Below are 25259 nucleotides of genomic sequence, written 5' to 3'. Positions count from 1 at the left end.
TTGGTTTCATCGCTATCTTTAGTGTGGGATACAGCAAATCCACGTTAATTAGTGTTTGCATTATAAATGAAGTAGCAGGTATTTAAACTGCTATTAAGAAAAGTAACAGTTAAAAGTTAAATTTACAGACAATGAAATAATTGTTTGCTGTTTGCACATTTTATTTAACTCCTGAATTATATACAGTAGATTCTAGAGGAATATGTTTTATTTAACTCATAAATAATATGTAATTGTTAATGGGGGTGTCATCAGCTTGGTTAAAGTGTTAAATTGGTTTTAGAATCTTTTAGTTGTGCTAATGGGAATTCTGAAAAGTTAAACAGATTACACTAAGGGAAGCAGTGTATGGGGAGTCTGTTAAATGTAGATGAAACTTCTACTCCTAGACTCATTTTGGTAATATTTTAGTTTAGTATCCAATCAGATTACTCTAAACCATGTAATAGTTTACATCTGATACAGTTGTGCCCTAATAGTAATTTTAAATTGTATTGGCACTGCACATTTAGGTTGTGTTCTGTCTTCTCTGTCTCTCTCTCTTACACAAACAAACACACATACAATATGTATGCACACATCCTAATTAATCCCTGTGGAGAAGTGCACATACACACGTACACAGTGTCACAATTCATTACTTGGTTACAACGAAAAAAATAGGTGTCTCTTTTGGCCACTGCTGGTAAAATCATTTGAAAGAATTGCAGAAGTCATCCTCTGCATGCTTTCCATTAACTTGTTTTAGTGGCAAAAGGGCAAGGAAGACGACTTTGAAGCAACCCATTAAATTTTTGAAAGCTCATACTTGTTCATGAGTTAAATTTCAGGCCCTTTTTCTTCCTTTTCCACCTCCTCCTTTGTTATATTACTCATTAATTCTATTTATGTATGCTTCCCCACCCCGCCCATATTTTGTTAATTAGTCTGATGAGATAAAATTATTTTTTAAAAAAGCACATCATTATCTGGATTGAAAGCAAAATACTTGTAAGACAGTTTCAGCCTGTGAAAACATATTGGAAAAGCGATTGTATGTAAAAATGAACACACACACAGTCACACCAGTAAAAGAAATGGGGGAGAAAAAAATTAGTGTTTACAATATACATTAGTGTAATCTTATTTTCTTTACAGACACTTTATATCCACATGATTTGCTGTATGTACTTATTGTATATTTTAAAACATCCTCATGTGGTTTCAGTACATAATAATTGTGTTATTTAAATAGTTCTGCAAGTCTCATTTTCAAGCCTTGCTGTGTCAGTACCAAGTTTCTTTTTCTAGCAAAAAGGATTAACAGCTAGCTGACATTATCTTCACCTCCAGTTCTCTTGGGGATCTAAAGCTAGCATGCTGTTTTAACAAAAGGCTGCAAAGAGTTCACAGTGGCTTTTTTGTTTTGTTTTTTCAGAATGCTACTGCTTTCTCCATTTAAAAAATAAACATGTGAATGCCTTTTTCAACATGTTTAAGAAACTAGGACTCTGGTCAAGCTTCAGCCACATTCAGCCAATTACACTTGTAGATTAAGAGGAGTCAAGCATTTCGGAAAGGTGAACATAGATGGCTGTCATCTGGCACCCCTCTTGCAGCTATGACCACCAGACAATGATGGCAATTTATTAAATTTGCATGCTGCCCAACTCACAACTCGGAGTGATTATCACATTGTACCTTTGCCATTTTTTTATAGGCAGGCAAGGACAGTTATAAATGCATCTCTGGACAGCAACCACTTCCCATTTTTATTTTCTAAGAATCTCCATGGGCTCATTTATGTAAGTTTTCATTTATATAATTTTTTAAATTTCTGTAAATAAAGTGAAGCCCACTTCTCGGGTACTTCTTTCCACTCAAAACTATGTTTAAAAATCATTTTTTAAATCTGTTGAACCCATTCCTCCACAGGAAGTCAGCTAAGCCCAATTCAGGCACTGGCATTCACACACCATGAGAACAAGCCCAGATCAGCTGCTCTCCACTCTGCAGTTGTATCCCTGAGACCCAATCAGAACAGCTTCCCATGCAAACCCATTTGCCTCAGGAGCACCTTAGGAAATACGCACCTTTTATGGTTCAAGTGTGAGATTAGCACCAGAGAGTTTCTAGTTCAAGTCCTTGCTCTTCTATGGAAGCTTACTGAGAACCTGGAGATGATTATGCAAGGTGGAGTTCCTGGAGGAAAGATGGGATAGAAAACTAACCTATTACCTGAAATAATTGATTAATAAAAAGAGGTGAACGCACCATAGTGTTTTGTCTCAGAAAGCACACTTTCCCAACGTTAGGCTCCCCGTGGTTGTGTGTTCATTATCTCTCACTAATGAAAACGAACAAGTTATTACAACTTTCCACTGCTTGCATTGTTAATCATGTCATCAACAAATATTAACTATTAGGACTTCCAGATCTGGGCTGGAGGAATTTGACAACCACTAGAGTTTTCTACATGTATTTATTTTGCTGGCGTCTATTCGTTGTTCGGATTTTTACAATCCACAGCTGTGTCTTAATACCTTCCCTACTTATCACCAGCTGCATCTTCTTCCTGTCCCAAATTCCTGCTTTCCTTTCTATGCAATCGCACCATCTTACGTGCTGTTTTATAGGTGAGAGAAGCTGGGAATCTCTCGCGGACTGTTAAAAAGTACTAATTAAATTAATGCAATAACTGAAGAAACCCATTTGCGAAGGCCCAACGCGAGGGAAGCGGAAACAAGCTCTTCCCTTCGTGCAGGATCTGTCTCTTTAAGACCCGGTAGCGCTGCCGAGCGTGTGGAATCAGCCAGTCACATTAGGTAAATTGAGGGCGTGAAAAGTGAGACGCGGTTTTCTTTGGAGGAAGGAAGGAAGGTGGAGAGGAGGCGGAAGGGAGGTATATTGTGGAGGACCTGGCCTTTGCCTTGCACTCCCCCAAGTGCTAAAATTGAAAAATGCGGCTTTAAGCCTTTTTCTTAGCCTTGGAGAAGGCTATGTCTCTTTGAGATGGAAATCGATCAGTTTAGCCCCTGTTGGGTTTCAGTTCCAAAGGATTTTTCTCGGGTTAAAAGAGATACTTTATGCTAATCTATTTTGGTCGGTCGGTCGGTCGCGATAGGAGTGAATCTGACTTGTCGTTCGGGGCTCGCTCTGAGATCTGCTCGCGTTAAATCATCAGGCTGCATTTGCAGCGTGTCGGCTTCTGAATATTGCCCCAACTCATCCTCCTCGGCTCACTTGTTCGGATGGTCAGGGCTTCCGGTGGGTTATTTGGCCAGTCCTGCTGGCTCTGTCAGTGGTATGCATGGAAGACCCTGCCCCAGTGAGCCATGGCCTTTAAAGAGCTATATTATGTTAGTTCTGTAGAGAAGTGGCCGTTATTTTATGTTTTTGCAGTAGAAAACAATTGAGTTTTGTGTCACTCTAAAGGCTAGCACCGTTATCATTTCACTGAATGCAATCCACTTGGTGGAGTGGACTTGTTAAAAGGGGATTAGTACTCTTTAAAAATAACAAAGGTAAATTAACGGCTTATAAAAGGAAAAGTTGCTGAGATACAGCTGAATCTTTTCCCATCCCTCCTCCCTCATAATAGCTTTAATAGGCTGGAAGCCTTGCTTAAAGTGTATGAAAAGCTGCAGTAACATAAAAGGAATCTTAAAATGCAGAGACAATGGCCTTTCAGCATTGATTCTGCAGTATTCAAGCAGAGTAAAATTTACCTTTGAGCTCAGCTGGGAAACCAGGGAGCTGGAGTGAAGATTACTGCCAAATAGGAAGGCTGTTCAGCCTGCGCTTTGCCAGTTTTATAGCAGGCCGATCAATATGGTAGTGATGATTTAAATTCAGTTACTTGACCAAGCTCATTAGATTTATTAGCCTTGCACAAAAGCGCTGGGTGGTTTAGTTGAAAAAAAGTGATAAATTATAATGCCTTAAATCTCTGGACTGTTGGCTCAGTCTTTGTCCTTGTTAGTAACGCATTAATAACCAATTGTGAGTGACATTAATGGGTGCTTGCTCTATTCCAGATTGAGGCATCTTGGCCTCAACTTCTTAACTGCTCTATTTTGTCTATTGAATAAATAAGGGAAAGTCGAAGCAGGCATGTTGACTAATGGGGGAGAAAAATCTGTACTTAGAAAATACCAGATTAGACCAACTGAAAGTTTGAACAGTGGCAAACTTTGGAGTTTCCAATACTTCCTTATCATGCATCACGATTTTAAACATCTGTAAGAGTTCCACGTGATAGGTGTTTAAAGTGTGCATCAGATTATAGTTAAAAGTGACAAATCTGCATGCATGCAAACTGGCTCCTGTCTAGGAGTGAAGTTTGGTTATATTGACATTCCCTATACCCTGCCAGTCTAGTTGTTAAAATCAAAACAGTGTCTTTTACAAATGTATTTATCAAGTCTATATGGCTGCCATCTCACAAAAAGTGACTTTGGGCGGCGTACAACAATAAGCAAAATAAATATATAAAATTCATTATTAAAAATATAAAACAATTATTCAAATATAAAACCAAGTCACAGGGAAGAGCAAATATTAACTACAATGATGGAATCATCTTAAAATGTCACTGGTCCTCTGGGACCCCCAGGCCTGATCTAGGGAGGTCTTGAGGGACTTCTGGAACATTAACAGGGATGGAGCTAGCCTCACTTTGGGAAGGATAAGATTCCATAAGATGGGTGCCATGGCAGGGAAGGGACCTGCAGCTTGCCCTCTCTGCCAGATCTGATCGGACAGGCGGATGTAACTGGGGGGAGGTGGTCCCTCAGAAAACCTGACCCCATGCCATGAAGGGCTTTAAAGGTTAAAATCAACACCTTGCATTGGATCTGGAAGCAGACTGACAGCTAATGCAGCTCATGGAGGAGAGGTGGGATATGTGCTCTTCTAGAGGCACACATAACTGTCCACACTGCTGCATCCTGCACCAATTGAAGCTTCTGGACACTCTTCAAGGGCAGCCGCGTGTAGAGCTCGTTACAGTAGTCCAATCTGGAGGTGACTAGGGTATGAATGACTGTGAGCAGAGCCCTCTGCCCCCCATCTAGGAACAGGTGTAACTGGTGCACAACATGACGCTCTGCAAAGGCCCATCTAGCCATGATTATCACCTGCTCTTCAAGCAGGAGTGATGAGTGAGGACTCCCAGATTGTGCACAGGGTCTTTCTGGGGTGGTGCAACCCCATCCAGCACCAAAGATGGCATAATCCCAGAACTGGCAAGTCCCCAAACCCAAAGCCGCTCAGACTTGTCAGGATTCAGCTGAAGCCTGTTGTTCCCCATCCAGACCCTCGCAACCTCCAGGCAGTTTGATGTCCATGGATAGATTTGTTCATAGCTATAAAACAGAATAGAGATTTGCAAAATTTAAATTAATAAAACTGGGAATATACCTACTAATAAAGATGTTACACGGAAAAAATGTAGGAGGATGAGCTACTAGTGAGAAGGCAAGAATGAATAAATAATAGGCATATTTTCCTAACATGCTGCATTATGTTACTACAGCAAATTCTACTTCTTACTGGAGTCTTGTGTTTTAAAAAACTGCAAGAACCAGGTATCTGATAGAATCTTAAGAACCTCTCATGTTAATGTTTTGCTTGATGAGCAGTAGATGAAAGGGAGTTGGCTGGGAGAAAAGGCAGCCTGAAGTTATGAAAGCTTAATGTAACATTATTAAACATGTATGCACTAGATATCAAAAGTATAAATAGGCATTACCATCCTATGGTATGATATGTTGTTACTGGCAATAATTCTGATTTTTAATGTGGAACATGTGATCCATAGAAAGTTCATGAAACTGAGTTACATTGATTGTTAAGGATATGGAAATAGCCTTACTAGATTCCTTAATACTTATTTGCATGCTTCTTTGAGAGTAAGGTCTGTTAAACTTTGTGAGACTTACTTCAGAGAAGATACGGGTTGGAATGCAGTTTAGGTGTTTCTTAATATTCATGATTCTCAGCCATGAAGTTTATGAGATGGCACTTGGATTTTTTCCCCTTTGACTTAGTTACTGAATAATGAATTGCACAATACTTTGCTTTCCTTAGAGGAAGGCAAGGACAGCAATATATATATATATATTTAATTTATTGCATTTCTGCTGTGTCAAAATCAATTAACAAAACTAATTTTGGAAGAAAAATATAATAATAATAATAATAATAATAATATAATAAGGATACCCTCTCCATGGTGGATCCCGCAATTACTTGGTGTGCGTGTTTAAAGAAAGAAAATTCTGTATTGCTTTTCACTTTCTAATTATTGCTACTCTGTTTGGATGAAGGATTTTTGTCTTCTCATGGTATGAGAAATGGTACAATTCCTACAAAGCCTCTTTTTATTTAAAATTCTAATATTGGCTTGGCTGGAATATTTATTGCATTAAGCTAATAGTGATACTTGAAGCTTGATTTTATCAGCTTTTTAAAAAAAAAATCTTGTTTTCATGCATGTGCAACTTGTAGCTGTGAGGCATGGGTTGAATCTTATATGTAATATAACCCTTATGTAATAAGGGTTTCTTAAAACAGTATTTCTTAATACTTGAGTCATCCTAAGGAGACTTGGATCTTATGATTCTAGGACTCTTAATGTATATCTGCTATCTTTCATATTGATTTTCTTACACAACTAGTTTATTGGTTTGCGACATCTTGACAACCATTTGTTGTTTAAGTTTTTACCAGGAAATATCAAGAACGTCGTATCTGTATTCTTCCTAAATAGCATTACCTGATAATCCTTTAATTGCCTTATTTATTTATTTTTTGATGGGCAGCAAGATGAATGTTCTTCAAGCTCAACTCATTTTCTGAATTTAAAGGCATGTGGGCTACCAAGAGGATATATAGATCCCCAAGACAGTGGCTGCGGTTGAAGCAAGATGGACTGCACAATTCTCTATGTAGAGCCACAAGCTTTGAGAATTCTGGTCAGTGTTATGTTTTACAAGCGCTCCATCTTTTATCCACGTGTACTGTAAGTATTTATTCATTTCTACCTTTATCTTCATGTGAAAGAATAGGAATCTTCAGTTATTAGACTGCCAAATATTCTACCAATTCTGAAGGCCATCTTAAATTTATTATCTCTTGAAGGCTTTTTTTTAAGCCTTTGCCCCCTAAAATGAGGCCTAATAAATGTATGCATTTAGTTTTTGAATACATATTACCCAAGGAGCCCTGTAGGAAGGGGGAATTTATATTTTCATTAATTTAGATGTTATCATTTGTGTGAAACCGACTTTTCTAGAGGTTGAATTATAAGAACATTATAATCCCAGGTTTGAAACCCAGGTTTCATTTGGGGGAAGCACCTCACAGGCACATGGAAATGAAAAAGAGCTTAAAACTTAAATGTTCCAAGATTGACAGAATAGCTTTTGCTGTATGATGTTCTGTCTTTCATGGAGTTGGTCTCTCTTTACGCAGCCTTAGCCTATATAAGGACACATAGCAGATCATGTATCCTCTGGATCATTGCCTTTCATGGCTTTTTTAGGTTTGGGGAGGAATAGCCTTTCCTATCTTTAGCTAAACAGGTCCATGAGTTACAGTAATTACTTTGTTGCTTCCAAATAGAGTGGCCCGACTTCAATTCCTTAAGAACTATTCTCTGAATGCAGAAGTTTAGAATAAACTGTTGCTTGACTATAAATATGTATTTCGTGGTAGGTACTTTAAAGTGTGGTGGCAGCACAATTCTGAACATTCCTGAGAACAGCAATGAACTAGAGCTATTCCAGATTGGCTCAAGTTTGGTTTTGAGATAGCATCTTCTTTAAGGTAGATGATGTTTATTGGATGAGGGACAGGATAAGAGCGCTAGGTCTGTTTGTTCTTTAATCAGTCTGGGCCTTTTAATACCATTGATTCGGTAGCCCCCTGGATTGTCTCTGTGAGCTTGAAGTGAAAAGCATTACACTGCAATTACCCCTGCTGTTTCTCAACCTATTGGCAATTATGAGCACCAATTTGTCCCTAATGAAATTTACATGTATGAAGGCTCTGGGTAGGTAATTATGGCCCTTTTTTTCCATGTTACATCAAACAGATGGCATTTCTTCTATGTTTGGGCCTAGGCTGGGTAAATATAAGCCTACCCAAGGTGAGCATTGCTGTGAATGGGAATTAATGCTAATGAGCAAACTCTACTACCTTTACAGATAGTGCAAACTTTTAAAGGCTGTTTTCAGCTAAATTCTTGTTTCTAATAATAGCACTTGGTAAAAGCCTTAGACCTGATATTTCAGAAAAAAATAAGTACTAGATTGCAACTGTTAGGTAAGAAATGATTTCATATGTAGGTATGAAACAAATCTGTACTCTTCTTTTTGAAAATTTGTGATTATTTTGTACTGGTAAAAATATCTTATGTGACCACTTATTTTTTGGTATTAACTTTCTTATGATATACATAGGTCTCCCAATTTCAAAAGACATGGTTCATAATGGATACGACAACTGATCTCAGTGTAACAGAGGAAAGTAGAGTAAATAAGAAATCATCCAAGTCACTAGATGGTGGAAGACACCTTGAGATAGAAGGTATTAAGCACTCTAGTTCTTAATGTTATTGTTTGGGAAAAAAAGTAGAGTCTTATAGATAAAAAAGTACTTACCTCTTTTGCGTTTTCTGATCAGGCTCTCTTTTGTATGGTAATTGGAGTTTTAGGCTTTCTCTTAGGAACGCTGAAGCTGTTTATGTTTTAATGCTCCATTGGACTGGAGAATCAGATTCTTGAAGGAAAAAAGTTTACAGGGTATGATTTATTAAAGGGTACTTTTTATTAAAAGTATATAGCACTCATAGTAAACAGCTGTACTGCAGTTTAAAGTAAACATAAATCTTAAATCTTGTTCTTCTTTTGAACAGCTCTTACTGTTAAAACGTTTCTAGGATTTAACCAAAATATGTTTTCTTGTAAGTACATTAATTGGGTCTAATCCTGTTTTCTAGTGAAAATTGGTTACACTTATTATTAATGGAAGAAACCTACCCAATTGTGTTCTCCATTTTTCATTTGACCTGCTTTCTGGATTTCAACATTTCTGGCATGCTTTATTTAGTTTCTGCTTCCTTAAAATATAATACTTAGAACAACATAGTTCTCCGGATGCCATCAAATAAGCACAGAATAGCTTTGTCAGTTATTAAAAAAAGAAAATATAATGGCATCTATCATGTTGGCCCAGCCTTTAGTGGTGGTACATGCCCTCTCAAGTGTTCAGGATTTGAGTGTGTATCTGTGCATAATTTGTTCACCTGACAATAGTTTGTTACTTCTATGATCTCAGAATATGCGGAGCAGCCTACGACTGCACTAGCATTTTTTCATCATAGAGTCATGCTGTTGGTTCATACTGGATGATTTCCACATCTTATCAAGTCTCTGGGTGATTTATATGGTTTTGGCTCAGAGGTGTCCCACCACAGACTGGATTACAGTAGTACAGTGTGGTGATCAGAGGTGTGTTGACAGGGCTTCCACGTGTATATTGATTGTTTACTGTATTGTTAATCTGGGATAGAATCGTAAGCAGCCGTACTTTTAATTATAGTAGCAGTAGCTCAAGATGCTTGCTATTCCATGGACAGGACAGGATAGGACAAGGATCTAAAAATATACCATTGATTTGTATCTCACTGACATGACAGTTTTTGAAGCAAGACTCTAGTGTAAATAGAATCTGATTGTTTAATTTGCTTTATAGGCTACTATCTGAATGCAGGGTACATAAAGATTTATTTATTATATCCTGACTATTAAGTAAGCTTCTTGGGGATTCTTTTTTTGGACTTGGTTCACTCTTCCCCCCTACTTTCCTCTCTGCAGAAAATAATATTCTTCCATTAATTTTCTCTTTCATATTGCTTTGCTTGTCTCATGGTTAAGTTGGCCTACAGTCAATGTCCACCCACCCCAATGTAGGATTAAATATATAAAGTGTAAATATCACAATTATAAGAGTAACTGCATAACCACTAGAGGGGAACCTCTGCGTGATTATACTTCTCTTCAATCTGGATATTCTGGAAAAAATCACAGCTATTGATAATTATTAACAGTTTAATGGTTCTTATCTAATTTTTGGCTTTCTATGACATCACATAGAAATGGATTTGTAAAATGGTTTAAGCCAAACTTTTGAGGTTTGTTAGCTTGTGCCTAACTACTTTACTTTAAGAAGGGAGCGTTAGATCTTGAGGTGCAGAAATGATGTCTCATGCATTTGCTGTAATGAGCTTATGTATCCATATTTAGGGCTCAAAAATTCATCATATTTTTGTGTCCTCCCACAGAAAGGCAACTACACTGCTTAGATCCTTCTCAATGGTGTCAGTGAGGAGTTTCAATATATACTGCACCAAGTGCATTTCTGCGTATGATTAGATACCAGAACTGGATGAGTTGCACATCTCCTTCTGAATTTCCCCATATATCATTCTGGAGGTGGAAGCTAATCTTCCTTCAAATCATAAACTACTTGTGTTGGCCAAGAGGCAAGTGTGTGTTTCCTACTAAATGATCAGGTTTACTAGTTAATATATTGATATTTCTAGGATAGTGGCTAAATTCTCTGCTATAGCTGGATCGGAACCAAATCCACATACATATATATATATGGGGAGCAAACATACAAGTGGGAAATCAGTGTGATTTATCTTTCATTTGGCCGTGCTAGAGATACAGATGCAGACAAAAGTATTGGTACCCCTCCCCTTTTTCCCAAAGAATCCTAATTTCCCATGAAATAAGTTGAAACTAATGCAAGTAAATGGCATCCACTATTATTACACAGTCCATAGAGCACACATTTTGCTTTTGATGTATGACTTAACATATTCTTGTAAATAATAAATGAAATGGCATGGATATAATTATTGGTATCCCTTAGAAGTTTTGTTTGTTTGTTTGTTTTGATTTGTTTTTGGCACCTTTGAGTCAGCTTTTGAGTCCTGGTGACTGCCTGGATAAGTCCCTGCAGTTTTCTTGGCAAGTTTTTTCAGAAGTGGTTTGCCATGCTTCTTCCTAGGGCTGAGAGAGAATGCATAATTTGTTTACCTGACAATAGTTTGTTACTTCTATGATCTCAGTATATGCGGAGCAGCCTAAGACTGCACTAGCATTTTTTCATCATTGAGTCATGCTGTTGGTTCATACTGGATGATTTCCACATCTGATCAAGTCTCTGGGTGATTTATATGATTTGGCTCAGAGGTGTCCCACCGCAGACTGGAGTACAGTAGTGCAGTGTGGTGATCAGAGGTGTGTTGACAGGGCTTCCACGTGTAGTGGAAGGGCAGGACTAGAACTCATGGTCTCCCGGGTTCTAGCCTTAACCATTACACCAAACTGGCTCTCTTTCCTTTGAAGTTAAAAGTCATTATTGGATTTTAGTGATCTCTCAAGAGAACTAGTTATTTTAATTATCACAGTTGTCTTCAATCTTATCAGTCACTCAGTCTATTTGAATGGAGAAAAGTACTCACTTTGGCACTTTGTGTCATTGTTCAGCACAGTGAACATGGACAAGAGAAAAGCAGAGAAATTGGGATTCTTTGGGAAAAAGTGCATAATGCTTTTGGCTGCATCTGTAGCTCTGCCATTAAGCAGCATGTATAGCTAATGGCTTCAGGTTTCAGATTTTGTCAAGAAAGAGGGCAAACTTTATTTTGTCAAGAAAGAGGGCAGACTGTAATAACAGTGTTATAGTTGTATATTTATTGCCAAGGACAGGTGAAGCACATAGAGGGATTTCTACTGCAGGTATGAAAAAGAACTAGACTACCTTGAAAACATGGACTGAAGGGGAAGAAATACTTATTACACTGTCTTTGTGGCCCCGTTTCCTATTACAGAAAAAAGAAATTATTTCACTGCTTCACCTCACATAATCCATATATGGAAACACAGCAGTAACAGAGCTGTATGAAAAATACAGCCCAACATGAATTTCATAATTATGTATACTTCTAGATTCTGCGAATCTGTTATGGTCAGTTCCGCTTTTAAGACAAACGTTACAAACTCAAGATAGTTATATCCAGACTGCAAATTAAATGAAACCTTTATTATGGCCTTTGGGCCAGAAACACAACAATAAAATACATAGATTGATAATTATTAATAAAACATTTTTTTTAATGCAATAAAATTACAAGAAATACTTTATTATAGTAACTATAGTAGAAATAGCGGTGACAATCCCCAACATTTGTGCTAATCTTCAACTGCGGGTAGGACGGATGCAACAAATGATAGCATGAAATTGGGCAACCTGGAAAGATACGTCAGGGTCCTGGTCAGATAGAAGCAGGGACAGATAGACATTGTGCTCTCTACCAGAGTAGTTCTTTAAAATGGGATAAAAATATATTTCCCTTCATTCCCTGTAGAGAGAATAACAAAGGAGCATATGGCTTAGGAATTCCACAAGTAATCAAGTAATGAGTAATACTGTAGGTCTGAATTACTGAAACAGACAAAAGTCACTGGAGTCCAGTTTAGGTGTACTAGACATTCTACTCCTTTTTCTTCCTTCAGCTGCCATTTTTGCCAGTGTGCATTATTGGGATAGTCCCAGCAGTAAGGACAGGCTCTCAGCACATTATATCCTACTAGCCCACCTGGACAAACTCTTGCACTTCACTGCTCTGCTTCCCTTCAGCAACTACCAGTCTCCTTGGCTTTTCCCACTCTTAATATCCCAACCACTTCACTGTAGAAGAACTGAATTTTGGTCCATATCTGAAAAAAATATGACCTTTTTCTTCCGTGTTTGTTTCAGTTTGGACATGGATCACTGAAACCATATGTTCCATGCACAAAACATTTTACACATACCTAGCCATGCCCATGTCTTAATTAAAGGCATACCAGATTCTAGGTAGACTATAGTGTTCAATACACTTTAAGAAGAAAATGTCCCTTTACAACTTGTTATGTGTGATTTCTGAAAGACCCCATCTCTAGTTCTGAACGATCTGTTTCTGACTGATAAGCTTGTTGAAGTACTGTCCTTTAACAAATCTATTTGGCTTCCAGGAACACATTGCATTAAAAACAATTACTATTTTTTTAAAAAAATTACCAGTTAGTTGTATACCTATTTAATTGCCAATTTTATATTGTATTTGTATGCTCAGTAATAAAGTACTGTTATATTCTGATAGTTTATCAGTAAAGAATCCTCCTTATACTAGATAGCTAAAGCTTGCAATGCTCTTTTTATCCTGATACGTGTTAATGAAAAAATGGCAGTGTCATCTGCATATAATATAACTGCGATTAACTAGGCAGACGGTGTCCCTTTTTGATAAGGGTCTGTACATACTGTTAATATAAACATTAAACAAAATGGTCTCTAAGATGCAGCTTTGTTTTATTCTCTTCTGCACCAGGATAGAAGAAGAAAGATCTCTGTCAGGACTGCAACTGGGGGGGGGGGGAAGCGGGGCATGTGCCCCGGGTGCCGTGCTGTGGGGGGTGCCAAAATGGGTGCAGAATCCATTTTTGCCCCAGGTGACACAGACCCTAGTTGTGGGCCTGATGTCTGTGCTTATTACTTCTAATATGAATTTAGATCTCCCGGTTGAGTTGTGTAGTCATAGAAGCAACCAGCAGTCAACATGCCCAAAGCCTATGAGTTTATGCTTGCTGATCATGGCTTCAAGGAACCATCAGTTTTCATTTAGTCCAGGTGCTATTAGTCTTGTACAGTTAGTAATGATTTCTGTACAGGCAGTCCTTGACTTCTTCAGCAAAGGATCGTTACCTTCTCGTGGTGCTGGAGCCTGAGCACCTCAAGGATGCCTAGAGCTAAACCATGAAGGGCCACCCAAGACGGGAAGGTCGTGACAGAGAGGTTAGACTAAATGCGATACCTGGGGAAGGTAATGGCAACCCACCCCAGTATTCTTGCCCTGAAAACTAAATGGATCAGTACAACCAGAGATATGTCAGTATACCATCGGAAGATGAGACCCCCAGGTTGGAAGGTGGTCAAAATGCTACTGGGGAGGAAGAGAGGATGAGTTCAACTAGCTCCAGACATGATGACACAGCTAGCTCAAAGCCGAAAGGACAGCTAGCGGCCGACGGTGCTGGTGGTGAACGGCGAATCTGATGTTCTAAGGATCAACACACCATTGGAACCTGGAATGTAAGATCTATGAGCCAGGGCAAATTGGATGTGGTTATTGGTGAGATGTCAAGATTAAAGATAGACATTTTGGGCATCAGTGAACTGAAATGGACTGGAATGGGCCACTTCACATCAAATGACCACCAGATCTACTACTGTGGACAAGAGGACCACAGAAGAAATGGAGTAGCCTTCATAATGAATAGTAAAGTGGCTAAAGCAGTGCTTGGATACAATCCCAAAAACAATAGAATGATCTCAATTCGAATTCAGGGCAAGCCATCTAACATCACAGTGATCCAAATATATGCCCCAACCACAGATGCTGAAGAAGCTGAAGTAGAGCAGTTCTATGAGGATCTGCAGCACCTACTGGACAACACGCCTAAAAGAGATGTTATTTACATCACGTGAGACTGGAATGCTAAGGTGGGCAGTCAAATGACACCTGGAATTACAGGTAAGCATGGCTTGGGAGAACAAAATGAAGCAGGACATAGGCTGATAGAATTTTGCCAAAACAACTCACTCTGCATAACAAATACTCTCTTCCAACAGCCTAAGAGACAGCTTTATACATGGACTTCACCAGATGGACAGCACCGAAATCAGATTGACTACATCCTTTGCAGTCAAAGGTGGCGGACATCTATACAGTTGGTAAAAACAAGACCTGGAGCTGACTGTAGTTCAGATCATGAACTTCTTCTTGCACAATTTAGGATCAGACTAAAGAGATTAGGGAAGACCCACAGATCAGCTAGATATGAGCTCACTAATGTTCCTAAGGAATATGCAGTGGAGGTGAAGAATCGATTTAAGGGACTGGACTTAGTAGGTAGGGTCCCGGAAGAACTCTGGACAGAAGTTCGCAACATTGTTCAGGAGGCGGCAACAAAATACATCCCAAAGAAAGAGAAAACCAAGAAGACAAAATGGCTGTCTGCTGAGACACTAGAAGTAGCCCAAGAAAGAAGGAAAGCAAAAGGCAACAGTGATAGGGGGAGATATGCCCAATTAAATGCAAAATTCCAGAGGTTAGCCAGAAGAGATAAGGAATTATTTTTAAACAATGCGTGGAAGTGGAAGAAGACAATAGAATAGGAAGGACAAGAGACCTCTTCCAGAAAATTAGAAACATTGGAGGTAAATTCCAGGCAAAAATGGGCATGATCAAAAACAAAGATGGCAAGGACCTAACAGAAGAAGAAGAGATCAAGAAAAGGTGGCAAGAATATACAGAAGACCTGTATAGGAAGGATAACAATATCGGGGATAGCTTTGACGGTGTGGTCAGTGAGCTAGAGCCAGACATCCTGAAGAGTGAGGTTGAATGGGCCTTAAGAAGCATTGCTAATAACAAGGCAGCAGGAGATGACGACATCCCAGCTGAACTGTTCAAAATCTTGCGAGATGATGCTGTCAAGGTAATGTATGCTATGTGCCAGCAAATTTGGAAAACACAAGAATGGCTATCAGACTGGAAAAAATCAACTTATATCCCCATACCAAAAAAGGGAAACACTAAAGAATGTTCAAACTATCAAACAGTGGCACTCATTTCACATGCCAGTAAGGTAATGCTCAAGATCTGCAAGGTAGACTTCAGCAATTCATGGAGCGAGAATTGCCAGATGTACAAGCTGGGTTTAGAAAAGGCAGAGGAACTAGGGACCAAATTGCCAATATCCGCTGGATAATGGAAAAAGCCAGGGAGTTTCAGAAAAACATCTATTTCTGTTTTATTGACTATTCTAAAGCCTTTGACTGTGTGGACCATAACAAACTGTGGCAAGTTCTTAGTGGTATGGGGATATTAAGTCATCTTGTATGCCTCCTGAAGAATCTGTATAACGACCAAGTAGTAACAGTAAGAACAGACCACGGAACAACGGGCTGGTTTAATATTGGGAAGGGAGTACGGCAGGGCTGTATACTCTCACCATACCTATTCAACTTGTACACAGAACACATCATGTGACATGCTGGGCTTGAGGAATCCAAGGCTGGAGTTAAAATCGCTGGAGGAAACATTAACGATCTCAGATATGCAGATGATACCACTTTGATGGCTGAAAGGAAAGAGGAACTGAGGAGCCTTACGTGGAAGGTGAAAGAAGAAAGTGCAAAAGCTGACTTGCAGCTAAACCTCAAAAAAACCAAGATTATGGCAACCAGCTTGATTGATAACTGGCAAATAGAGGGAGAAAATGTAGAAGCAGTGAAAGACTTTGTATTTCTAGGTGCAAAGATTACTGCAGATGCTGACTGCAGTCAGGAAATCAGAAGACGCTTAATCCTTGGGAGAAGAGCAATGACAAATCTCGATAAAATAGTTAAGAGCAGAGACATCACACTGGCAACAAAGGTCCGCATAGTTAAAGCAATGGTGTTCCCCGTAGTAACATAGGGCTGCGAGAGCTGGACCATAAGGAAGGCTGAGAGAAGGAAGATAGATCCTTTTGAACTGTGGTGTTGGAGGAAAATTCTGAGAGTGCCTTGGACTGCAAGAAGATCAAACCAGTCCATACTCCAGGAAAGAAAGCCAGTCTGCTCACTTGAGGGAATGATATTCAAGGCAAAACTGAAATACTTTGGCCACATGATGAGAAGACAGGACACCCTGGAGAAGATGCCGATGCTAGGGAAAGTGGAAGGCAAAAGGAAGAGGGGCCAACCAAGGGCAAGATGGATGGATGATAGTCTAGAGGTGACGGACTCGTCCCAGGGGAAGCTGGGGGTGTTGACGACCGACAGGAAGCTCTGGCGCGGGCTGGTCCATGAAGTCACGAAGAGTCGGAAGCGACTAAATGAATAAACAACAAAAGTCCTTGACTTAAGACCATTCATTCAGGAACCATTCAAAGTTGCAATGGCACTGAAAGAAGGGACTTATGACCTGTGCCTGAAGTTATGGCTGTTGCAGCCCCCCCATAGACATGTGATCAAAATTCAAGTGCCTGGCAGTCCACCCATACTTACAACTGCAGGGGCGCTTCAACAACCCCCACCCACCTATTTCTCCCCCCCCCCATCTCTGCCCTTTTGGCCACCTGCTGCCCTGTGTTCTGCCGCCGCAGCTGACCTTCGCCATCTTCTTGCTCCCACTGCTGATGAGGTGTGCCCAGCCTAGCTGCTGGGCCAGCTGGGGCTGGCTTTATGCTGGAAAAAGAAAAAAAAGAACCCAAAGTAGTCACTTTGCAAGGGCTCCTGGTCAGGGCTGGGCTTTGCTTCTAAAAAGGGGGGAAAAGAAGCCCAAAGCAGTCCTTTAGGGGTTTGGTTTTTTGGCATGCTGTGCTCCAGCAGCTTTTTGTGAAGGGGTGTTTTGGGGCTCTGAGGCTGCTTTTGGCTGTTTTTTTTTTGGTAGCTGAAGCCCAGCTGGGCATGCCTTGTCAGCAGCAAGAGCAAGAAGACGGCAAAGGTCAGCTGGGGTGGTGGAGCTCAGGGCGGCAGGGGTCTTGGAGTGCAGGGTGGCAAGGGCAGCTGTGGCTGGAACTGGCGAGGGCAGCTGCAGCTTCCTGGGGCATGGCAAGGAACCACGTGGTTCTGGGGCTGCTTTCCACCATGCAAGACAGGGTGCAGAGTGGCCAAAAGGATGGAGATGGGGAGTAGATAGGCAGGTGGGGGAAGTTAAAGGGAGTCCCTTACCTTATTAAGGATTGGGGCTGGGAGGAGGAGTCCTGTGCTAATGACTGGTAATATTCACTTAACGATGGCAAGGAGAATTGCCAGTATTGCAGTTGCTAAGCAATTCAGTCATGTGACATCTCACTTTACGACCACATCTCTTGTGGTCGTAAATTCCAGTCCCAATTGTGGTCATAAGTCAAGGACTACCTGTAGTCCATAATTTAAAGGCATCAAACTTCTTTCATGTTTTCTTAATGTCAAGCTTTTACAGCTAAACATTGCCACTAACTAGCAGGACCGTTGCTTTAACCATTCTGATCTTTATTCATCCTTCATGGCCTTTTCCTTTCCTCCCTAAACTTAATGTCCTCCTTTTTTCTTGTGCACTACCCATCTTTATCTTTAACTGAGTTGAAGAATACCACATGGTCTGCCCCCGTCATCTCTTTGATGTGAATATTAATACTAATAATTTATTAAACTTGAATGCTAAGTTCAGGAGAGATGCCAGTTGGTATTACCTTTGTTAATATTTAACATAAATCCAGATTTTTACTTTTCCTTTGGAAAGGAACTATAAATAACTTTGGCTTAACAAAATAATTCTATTTGCATATTTCAGATAGTATTTCAGCCTCCTATTTTGAGTCCACTGTAAACTCTTCCAATCTCTTATAATGTATATGATAAGCAGCTATCCATCCTTGTCACACTTCCTTTGCAATTTTGTATCAGTTTTTCCATTTTATTTCTTCCAGCAGGTTCTTGCTTATTCTTCTGAGGAATCTTTATAACAGCAGGCATTCTAGCACACAAACTAGCCATAATATATTCCATTTTCTAGTACAATCTACACAATAAAAGCACATGCTATAGTAATAAAGCAACAGTAAAGCTTCTTCTGTTCTCTTCATTAGCCAGCCTTTGTGTCTTTTATTTGTACTTATAATTCAAGGCAGTGTAAAGATGCTATTTTTATCATTACAGCCCTATCAAAGCACGTTGGGACCCAGTTTTCAGTAAAGTATATGCATATCTCATTGCTTTCTTTTCCATTTTTGAAATTTTGGGAATATCTTTTTCTGCTACAGTTTTTGTGATAGATTTCTTTCTATAGCTTCTCAGATTCAGTTTCACATAAATCAAGCATACTGAATTTGTTCTGTATATAAATTTTATATTCAGACTGGATGTTTCCTAATCAAATCTACTATGCCTACTGTCTTTAATACATATTCTCTAAGTTTGTCATACGTATTTGATACACAATTCAGGGACTGTTTCATAACCTACAACTGGAATTGTCCTGGCTGATTGGATTGCATTTCTTCATCTTCTGTTTCCTGCTCTATAGTTGATTTGATTCCAGTATTGTGTATCCAGTGATGTCCATGTATATATTGTCTGAAGGCTGGTATTGAAGGACTGAAGAATTCTCTTTGCAAAATTCTTTTTGCATAATTTAGATTATTCTATTAATCTATCTCCTGCATTATTCTGTTTACCCAATTGAAATCTTCTTGTAGGCCTTTCTTTCTCCAACATTTGCATGTCATTAACCATTGCTACTACCTCATTTCTTGATAATGCATTTAATAGCTTTTGTAATTTGCTGTAGAATTTCTTAGTAGCTTCCACCATTGCATCTGCAGTAGATGGTTGCTCTTAGGTACTACTGACTTTTGCTAATTCAAATAGATAGGATGCTTCATTTACTGGGTTATCTATGAACATAGTGGAAAAAAGCAGTGATTTTTGCAGTGTACATTTGCCATTCTTTTCTTCATATGGTCTTATATCCTCAGAGAAGATAATGTACTCATCTGAGTGGTCAATTTTGATCCATCTTTGTTCACTGTTCCTAAAACATGTAATATGGTAGCACTGATTGTTTAATGAAGTTTTTTACCTGCCACTAGAAATCCCCTTAAGTGAACTGCATGAACTATGAAGTGCAGTTACTTTTTCACACTGGCACACTGCATTTTGGATGACTTTGTTTAAGAAATAAATAAAACAATAATTAAACATTGATGTTATTTTTTCACTCAGCTCCCTATCTACTGGACCTTCATCAAGCATCTAGTCTTATATCTTTCACTAGTAAATATTTGCAAAACATAGAAATCCTAAAGAGGTCAAACACTTTTCATAGAAATGTTAAGCAGATTATACGAGAAACTTTATTTTTTGAGCCAATAATAGCAAGAGACTAAGTGAAGAGCATGAATATCATGGTTTCTTCCTGCACTCATTTACCTCATTTATTTCAGTTTCAGTTTCTTTGCTGATAATATGAATGCATATGAATAAGACCATGAACGTTAGTCTTTTCTTTTCACTAAAAAATATACACCAGGCACCATCACTAAAATTCTTGATGGTAAATTCATGCAAATATGGATTTAGATGCAAAGCATCTCCAATTTATCCTGAAATATAAAACATTGCACCATTTAGGAACATTGTTTTTCTTTGTTTCAAGCTACAGCAGTGCTCATTCTGCTGTATGGTGATTATTTAATATGTTTTAATGTTTTCTTTAGATTTCTTTGCCACCAGCTATCTGATGTTGTATTTGTGTTTTTTTTTGTCCACCAAAATAGGCTAATCATATGGCTGAATGTGCAACTTAGCATCCCTTGGCATCTCATTCACTTGCCGTGGTAATATTTACTAATGTGAAGTGCATGCTGATATATCTTACCCTGTAAATTTTCCCACCACCACTCCACTTAATTAGTTGAGTCCTGAACAGAGAGGAAAAAATGCATTTCAAATGTATGCATTTTAAATTAGATAATTATACTGAAAGAGAGTAGGAAAGTCCAGAGTTGCTTATTTTTGTGATTGCCTTTATTTTGCCAAGTTCTGGTTAATCTTCCAGATAGCCCATCATAAAGTTTGTTAGCATGAGATGCTAATCAAATGTTATGATTAAGCAATAATGCATCAGCTGTTTCCTCTCCCTTGACCAAGAAGAACTGAAAATAGTTACCACTGATGTATGTAAGACATAATATATAATGTGCTCCCCCTGTCCTCCCAAATAAGGCCTGGGTTGTTTTTCCAATTAGTACCTGGTATTAATTAGAAACAGAAAAGCACGCCTCTTAAACAACATTGATGATAGCAGCTTTTAAGCAGAGTAGTAGAGATGCTCATCACTAATGACAAGCCATGACCTATCTCTTGTGCATTTTTCATTTAGTCTAATATAGGTCCCATTTTGCAGAAGATGCTTGGGAAGTCTTAAAATAACTGCATTTCCATTTGAAATTTCCTTTCCACAGCAACGATGAAACATCTCAACTTATCCTTTGCAGCCTCTGGCTTTCTGGGGATCTACCACTTGGGGGCAGCATCTGCCCTTTGCAGACATGGTAAGAAGTTATTGAAGATTGTGAAGGCCTTTGCAGGAGCATCTTCTGGAGCTTTGACTGCCACTGTTCTTTTAACGGTGCCAGAAAGTATTGAGGTAATTGCGAAAAAGAACCTGTAATCTTGAAAACGTAGCTTAAAACTACTTGCTTTGGATAAGCTCAGCTAAGCTTTTAACAATGAGACCACCGTCTTGTCATGAAGCTGCAGCATGTGTTTGACTGTGTCAGCGAAGGCGCTTTATAGAAGGGAAAACTGCAACAGCAGCAGCAACAAAAGGGTTTCACTCATTTGAATTTGAATTTGGAGATGTATTTTGTTTTTAGCTACCAATTTGAAAACTTAAGGAACATTATGGCAATGAAGATTAGAAACAGGGATGTTGTTTCTGTGGATTTTAAAAACAATATTTTATCCTGATCGCCTGAGAGAGATAACACATTCAGTTATAACATGAATTGGTTGGTTTTGGCTTTGCATGCTTGGCCGAACCAGCCATTGTGGTTTGTAAATTTGCAGTGTTAGCTTGTTCTACAAAACAAAAATGAGACATACTCAGTTACCATTGTTAAGCAAAATAGGGTGAACAGGGTCATTGCCTTATGTAGTCATGACGTGTACGGAAATGGTAGTGGGCACTGAGATGTTTCTGAGGGAAAGTCATCTGCTAATATGACATGATGATTGAAATAGGCGTGACAACAACACGTGCTGCTCTCCCTTCACCTCCTCCTGTTGAGTGAAGATAAAAAGCCTGGTGTTTTTTTTATATGTTCCATAACATTGGATGATAATTTCCAACAGATGTGTCATTTGCAACTGCCATTATAAATCCTAGGTTTTAAGAACTGGTTGTGTATCCCAAGATACAATGTTGTCCATTTTATTAATCAGAATATGAATTTGATTGAACGGGACAGAAGTTGAGTTAGCGACAGAAGTTGAGTTGGGAATTCATCCCACCAGAACTGCAGACAGTTTTATGACTGCTGCATAAATGATACCCTATCTGAAAGGAAAAGATTTCCAAAGTGTTTCCAAAGAAGGTAACTGTGGAAAGAAAATATTATAAAAAAGCAGGAGGGGGGAAAAATCAACAGGTTGATTGGGTGGCCGAAGTGTACATGAATGGCTGTAGCAAGAATGGCAGGTAAGTGATAGGAGGTGGAGGTGGCTGCTGAGAGGACAAGGCCTGATCCTAAAAATGGTGTGTGTGTGTGCGCGCACGCAAGTTAGGCTAGAAATGGAAATGTTACCCAAAAATCACTTACATAGCAAGTGTCACTTTGTTCTATATGTTACAATACAATTTTATTTTGTATTTCATTTGACTTAGTAATATTGCCAGGTTTCACTCCAGCCTAGCTCAACTGCATCTGCTAAGGATTTATGTGCTGAGCTTATTGTTTCGTTAACCTGTAAATCAGTTGACCATGCTTCAGTCTCTTGGTCATATTTCATCTAAGACTGCTGTGACTACCCTGGTCACATCCTTTTAAAGGTTTTGGAAGTCAGTGGTGGAAATCACTGCTGTTTAACCAACTTTCTCTTAAAATTCCAATGTCACCGGGATTGCCCATATGCCACCTGCAGCTGTTAAAGCTGGTTTTGCATTTTTATGAGGATTTATCTTAATAGATTACATCTTCAAAGTCTGTGGCATTAAAGTAGCTAAACGCTGTCATCCATAGTTTTCTTTGATTTAAAGCTGTATGATTCTTTCCATAAATTCCAGGATCTCCTTTGCTCATCAAAATCCTTTATACTGTAGTTCAGCAACTGCCCTTTAGCTGGACAAAAATTTCAGGCATCATGAAATATTTCAGTAAAATAGAAATAGTTCTTAGTTAATAGAAATAAATTAGCAGCTTTTGATATATCATTATCATGAACATTTGAAATATGGGATAAATACTAATTATAAGAAAAATACGAATATTTCTGCCTGTTCTTACAATCAGCGTATGGACAAACAGGCATCACAATATGTAAGTTATAATTATACAAATGGATAAACTATTGGCAATATTTAGACCTTGTAATAAACTATATATTATAAAAGCAACAACAGATCTTTGTCCTTTTCTTCAAGTCTTTGTGGCTATTTTTCTTTACCACAGCTATAAGCATGATTTCAGAAGTTTTTCTTTGCTTCCATTTTGATTTTTCATTTACTTTAGCTTAGGTTATCTAAACCTAGATCCTGAGACAGGTAGGATCCTGAGATAGGTAGGTCTTTTTGTGTAGTGATAAACTATTTTTTTTAAACAAAGAATTCTACCAGTATGGATAATCTTATTCTTTCATCAAAATTACAGTGGTTGTGGGTAGGAACATAATGAATTCTACTTAATTTATCAGTAACGGTAACAATGCAGACATGTGTTGTATTTTGATACATAGAGTATTCTAAGAAAAAGACATTCATAATGTATGTACACCTTTATATGATCAGAGACTGCAGTTTTTAAAATAGTTTTTTAACCGCTGAGAGGGATAGAATAGTGACGTGATTTTGAACCTTTCCCTATTGGGGGATAGATCTTTCCTTAGTTTTGTGATTTTTCTTATATTAAACAGGTACAGTTGTATGGGCTCACACTTATCTTCTTCTAATTAGGAAGCCTGTTTGTTAATATGTAGCATGGTGAACACTGGTACAATCTTAAATATTTGGAGTATATAAAAAGAGACCCAGAAGCTGCATTCCTGGTATCTGTCTGTTTATCCATCTATCCAAATACACATGTTAAATGGCCAGTTAAATGCTTAGTATAATTAAATAGATTAATCTACTGAAATGAGCTGTATTTACTATCAATCATACAATTTGGCATTTGACTCTTTTTTTTAGACGTGTACAAATATTACCTATCAACTGGCTGAAGATACTAGAAAATTATATTTTGGAGCATTAACACCCGGCTATGATCTCATGACAAAACTTGGGTAAGGATTGTAAGTTTATTTTACAAATATACTGCCAGATTTGGTTTCCTGTAAACTCTACAATAAATGGTACCTAGGAGATTTTGTATGCATCGTTTGTGATAATAACTCTGGGGAAATACAGCATTCTTTTCTTCCTAAATTATTTAGAAGTTGTTTAATTATTAAGGCTGATTAATGTTTATTTGGTTTCTCCATAGGGGCTACATTGATTCAATCCTCCCCCCTAATGCCCATGAGATAGCAGAAAATCGCCTCTTTGTATCAGTCACTAGTACTAAAAATGGAAAAAATTATTTGCTTTCAAATTTTGCCTCCAGGGAAGATCTTATTAAGGTAGGGAAGTTGCATATTACTTCTATAAGTGAAAGCACACAATTGTCTCCAGGGTCTTAAGAGTTTAGGTTTTAATAGTTTTGGCCTGCAAGCTCTTTATTTTCTTCACTAGAAGAACTTCCTTGCTTTAAAAATAAAGACTGTTGACATATTTATAGTCAGAAATGCATGACTTAACCTGGAAATCTTAACAATTGGCTTTTATTTTTATTTTTATTTGTTGCATTATTTTTAAAGCAGTAATTGTGATTTTCCTTTTGTGCTTAATCTCTATCTCAAAATTATCAATAATGAAGTGAAGATGATTTCCTCTTTCATAGCTTACTGCACAATTATTACAGTGTACAACTGAAATAGCTGTTTATCTTTAAGCTCTCATGCTAGGATAATATAGGTGCCTTGGTCCAGGACAAACAGAATTAAGGGATTGAAAAGAAGATATTGCATAGCAGAAAAATGGGACATACCTGGATTTTGACACTAGAGCGGATCTACCCTTGTCTCTTCATCCCCATCTAGCCACATACACATCATTTAATAATTAAAATTATAAGCAAAATATTAGTTAAAATAGAGTTGTTATTATTCAGTATTTCTCCTTAATTAAGGAAATAAGGTAATAATTATTCATAAACCTTTATTTTGATTGTTTATGTTTTCTAGGCTTTGTTAGCCAGCAGTTTTATTCCTCTCTATGCGGGACTTAATGCAGTGGATTATAAAGGACAGGTCTGTATAGCTAGATTTCTTATTCTGGATAAGATTTTCATGCATACTGCAGAAAATCCTCA

At 38.3% G+C, this 25259-nt stretch overlaps 1 protein-coding gene across 5 annotated transcripts in view; it reads left to right on the top strand.

Moving 5' to 3' along the window:
* The first annotated feature begins 2851 nt into the window (after positions 1–2851).
* The window catches only part of PNPLA4 (patatin like phospholipase domain containing 4), a 28755-nt gene continuing 6347 nt past the window's right edge, over positions 2852–25259 (top strand). The window contains exons 1-7 of one of the 5 annotated variants that reach the window (XM_063305071.1): positions 2852–2881; positions 6804–7003; positions 8445–8571; positions 21096–21280; positions 24038–24132; positions 24333–24468; positions 25132–25197. In XM_063305071.1, coding sequence (XP_063161141.1) covers positions 6812–7003; positions 8445–8571; positions 21096–21280; positions 24038–24132; positions 24333–24468; positions 25132–25197 — 801 coding nt within the window. In that variant the 5' untranslated portion in view covers positions 2852–2881; positions 6804–6811. Of the gene's footprint in view, positions 2882–6588; positions 7004–8444; positions 8572–21093; positions 21281–24037; positions 24133–24332; positions 24469–25131; positions 25198–25259 lie in introns of those variants that run through there. The other 4 variants (XM_063305070.1, XM_063305073.1, XM_063305072.1 and 1 more) reach the window with 4 other exon arrangements.

Source organism: Candoia aspera, chromosome 5, assembly GCF_035149785.1.
Source record: "Candoia aspera isolate rCanAsp1 chromosome 5, rCanAsp1.hap2, whole genome shotgun sequence".
Lineage (NCBI taxonomy): Eukaryota > Metazoa > Chordata > Lepidosauria > Squamata > Boidae > Candoia > Candoia aspera.
This window is presented reverse-complemented; position numbering and strand designations above follow the sequence as displayed.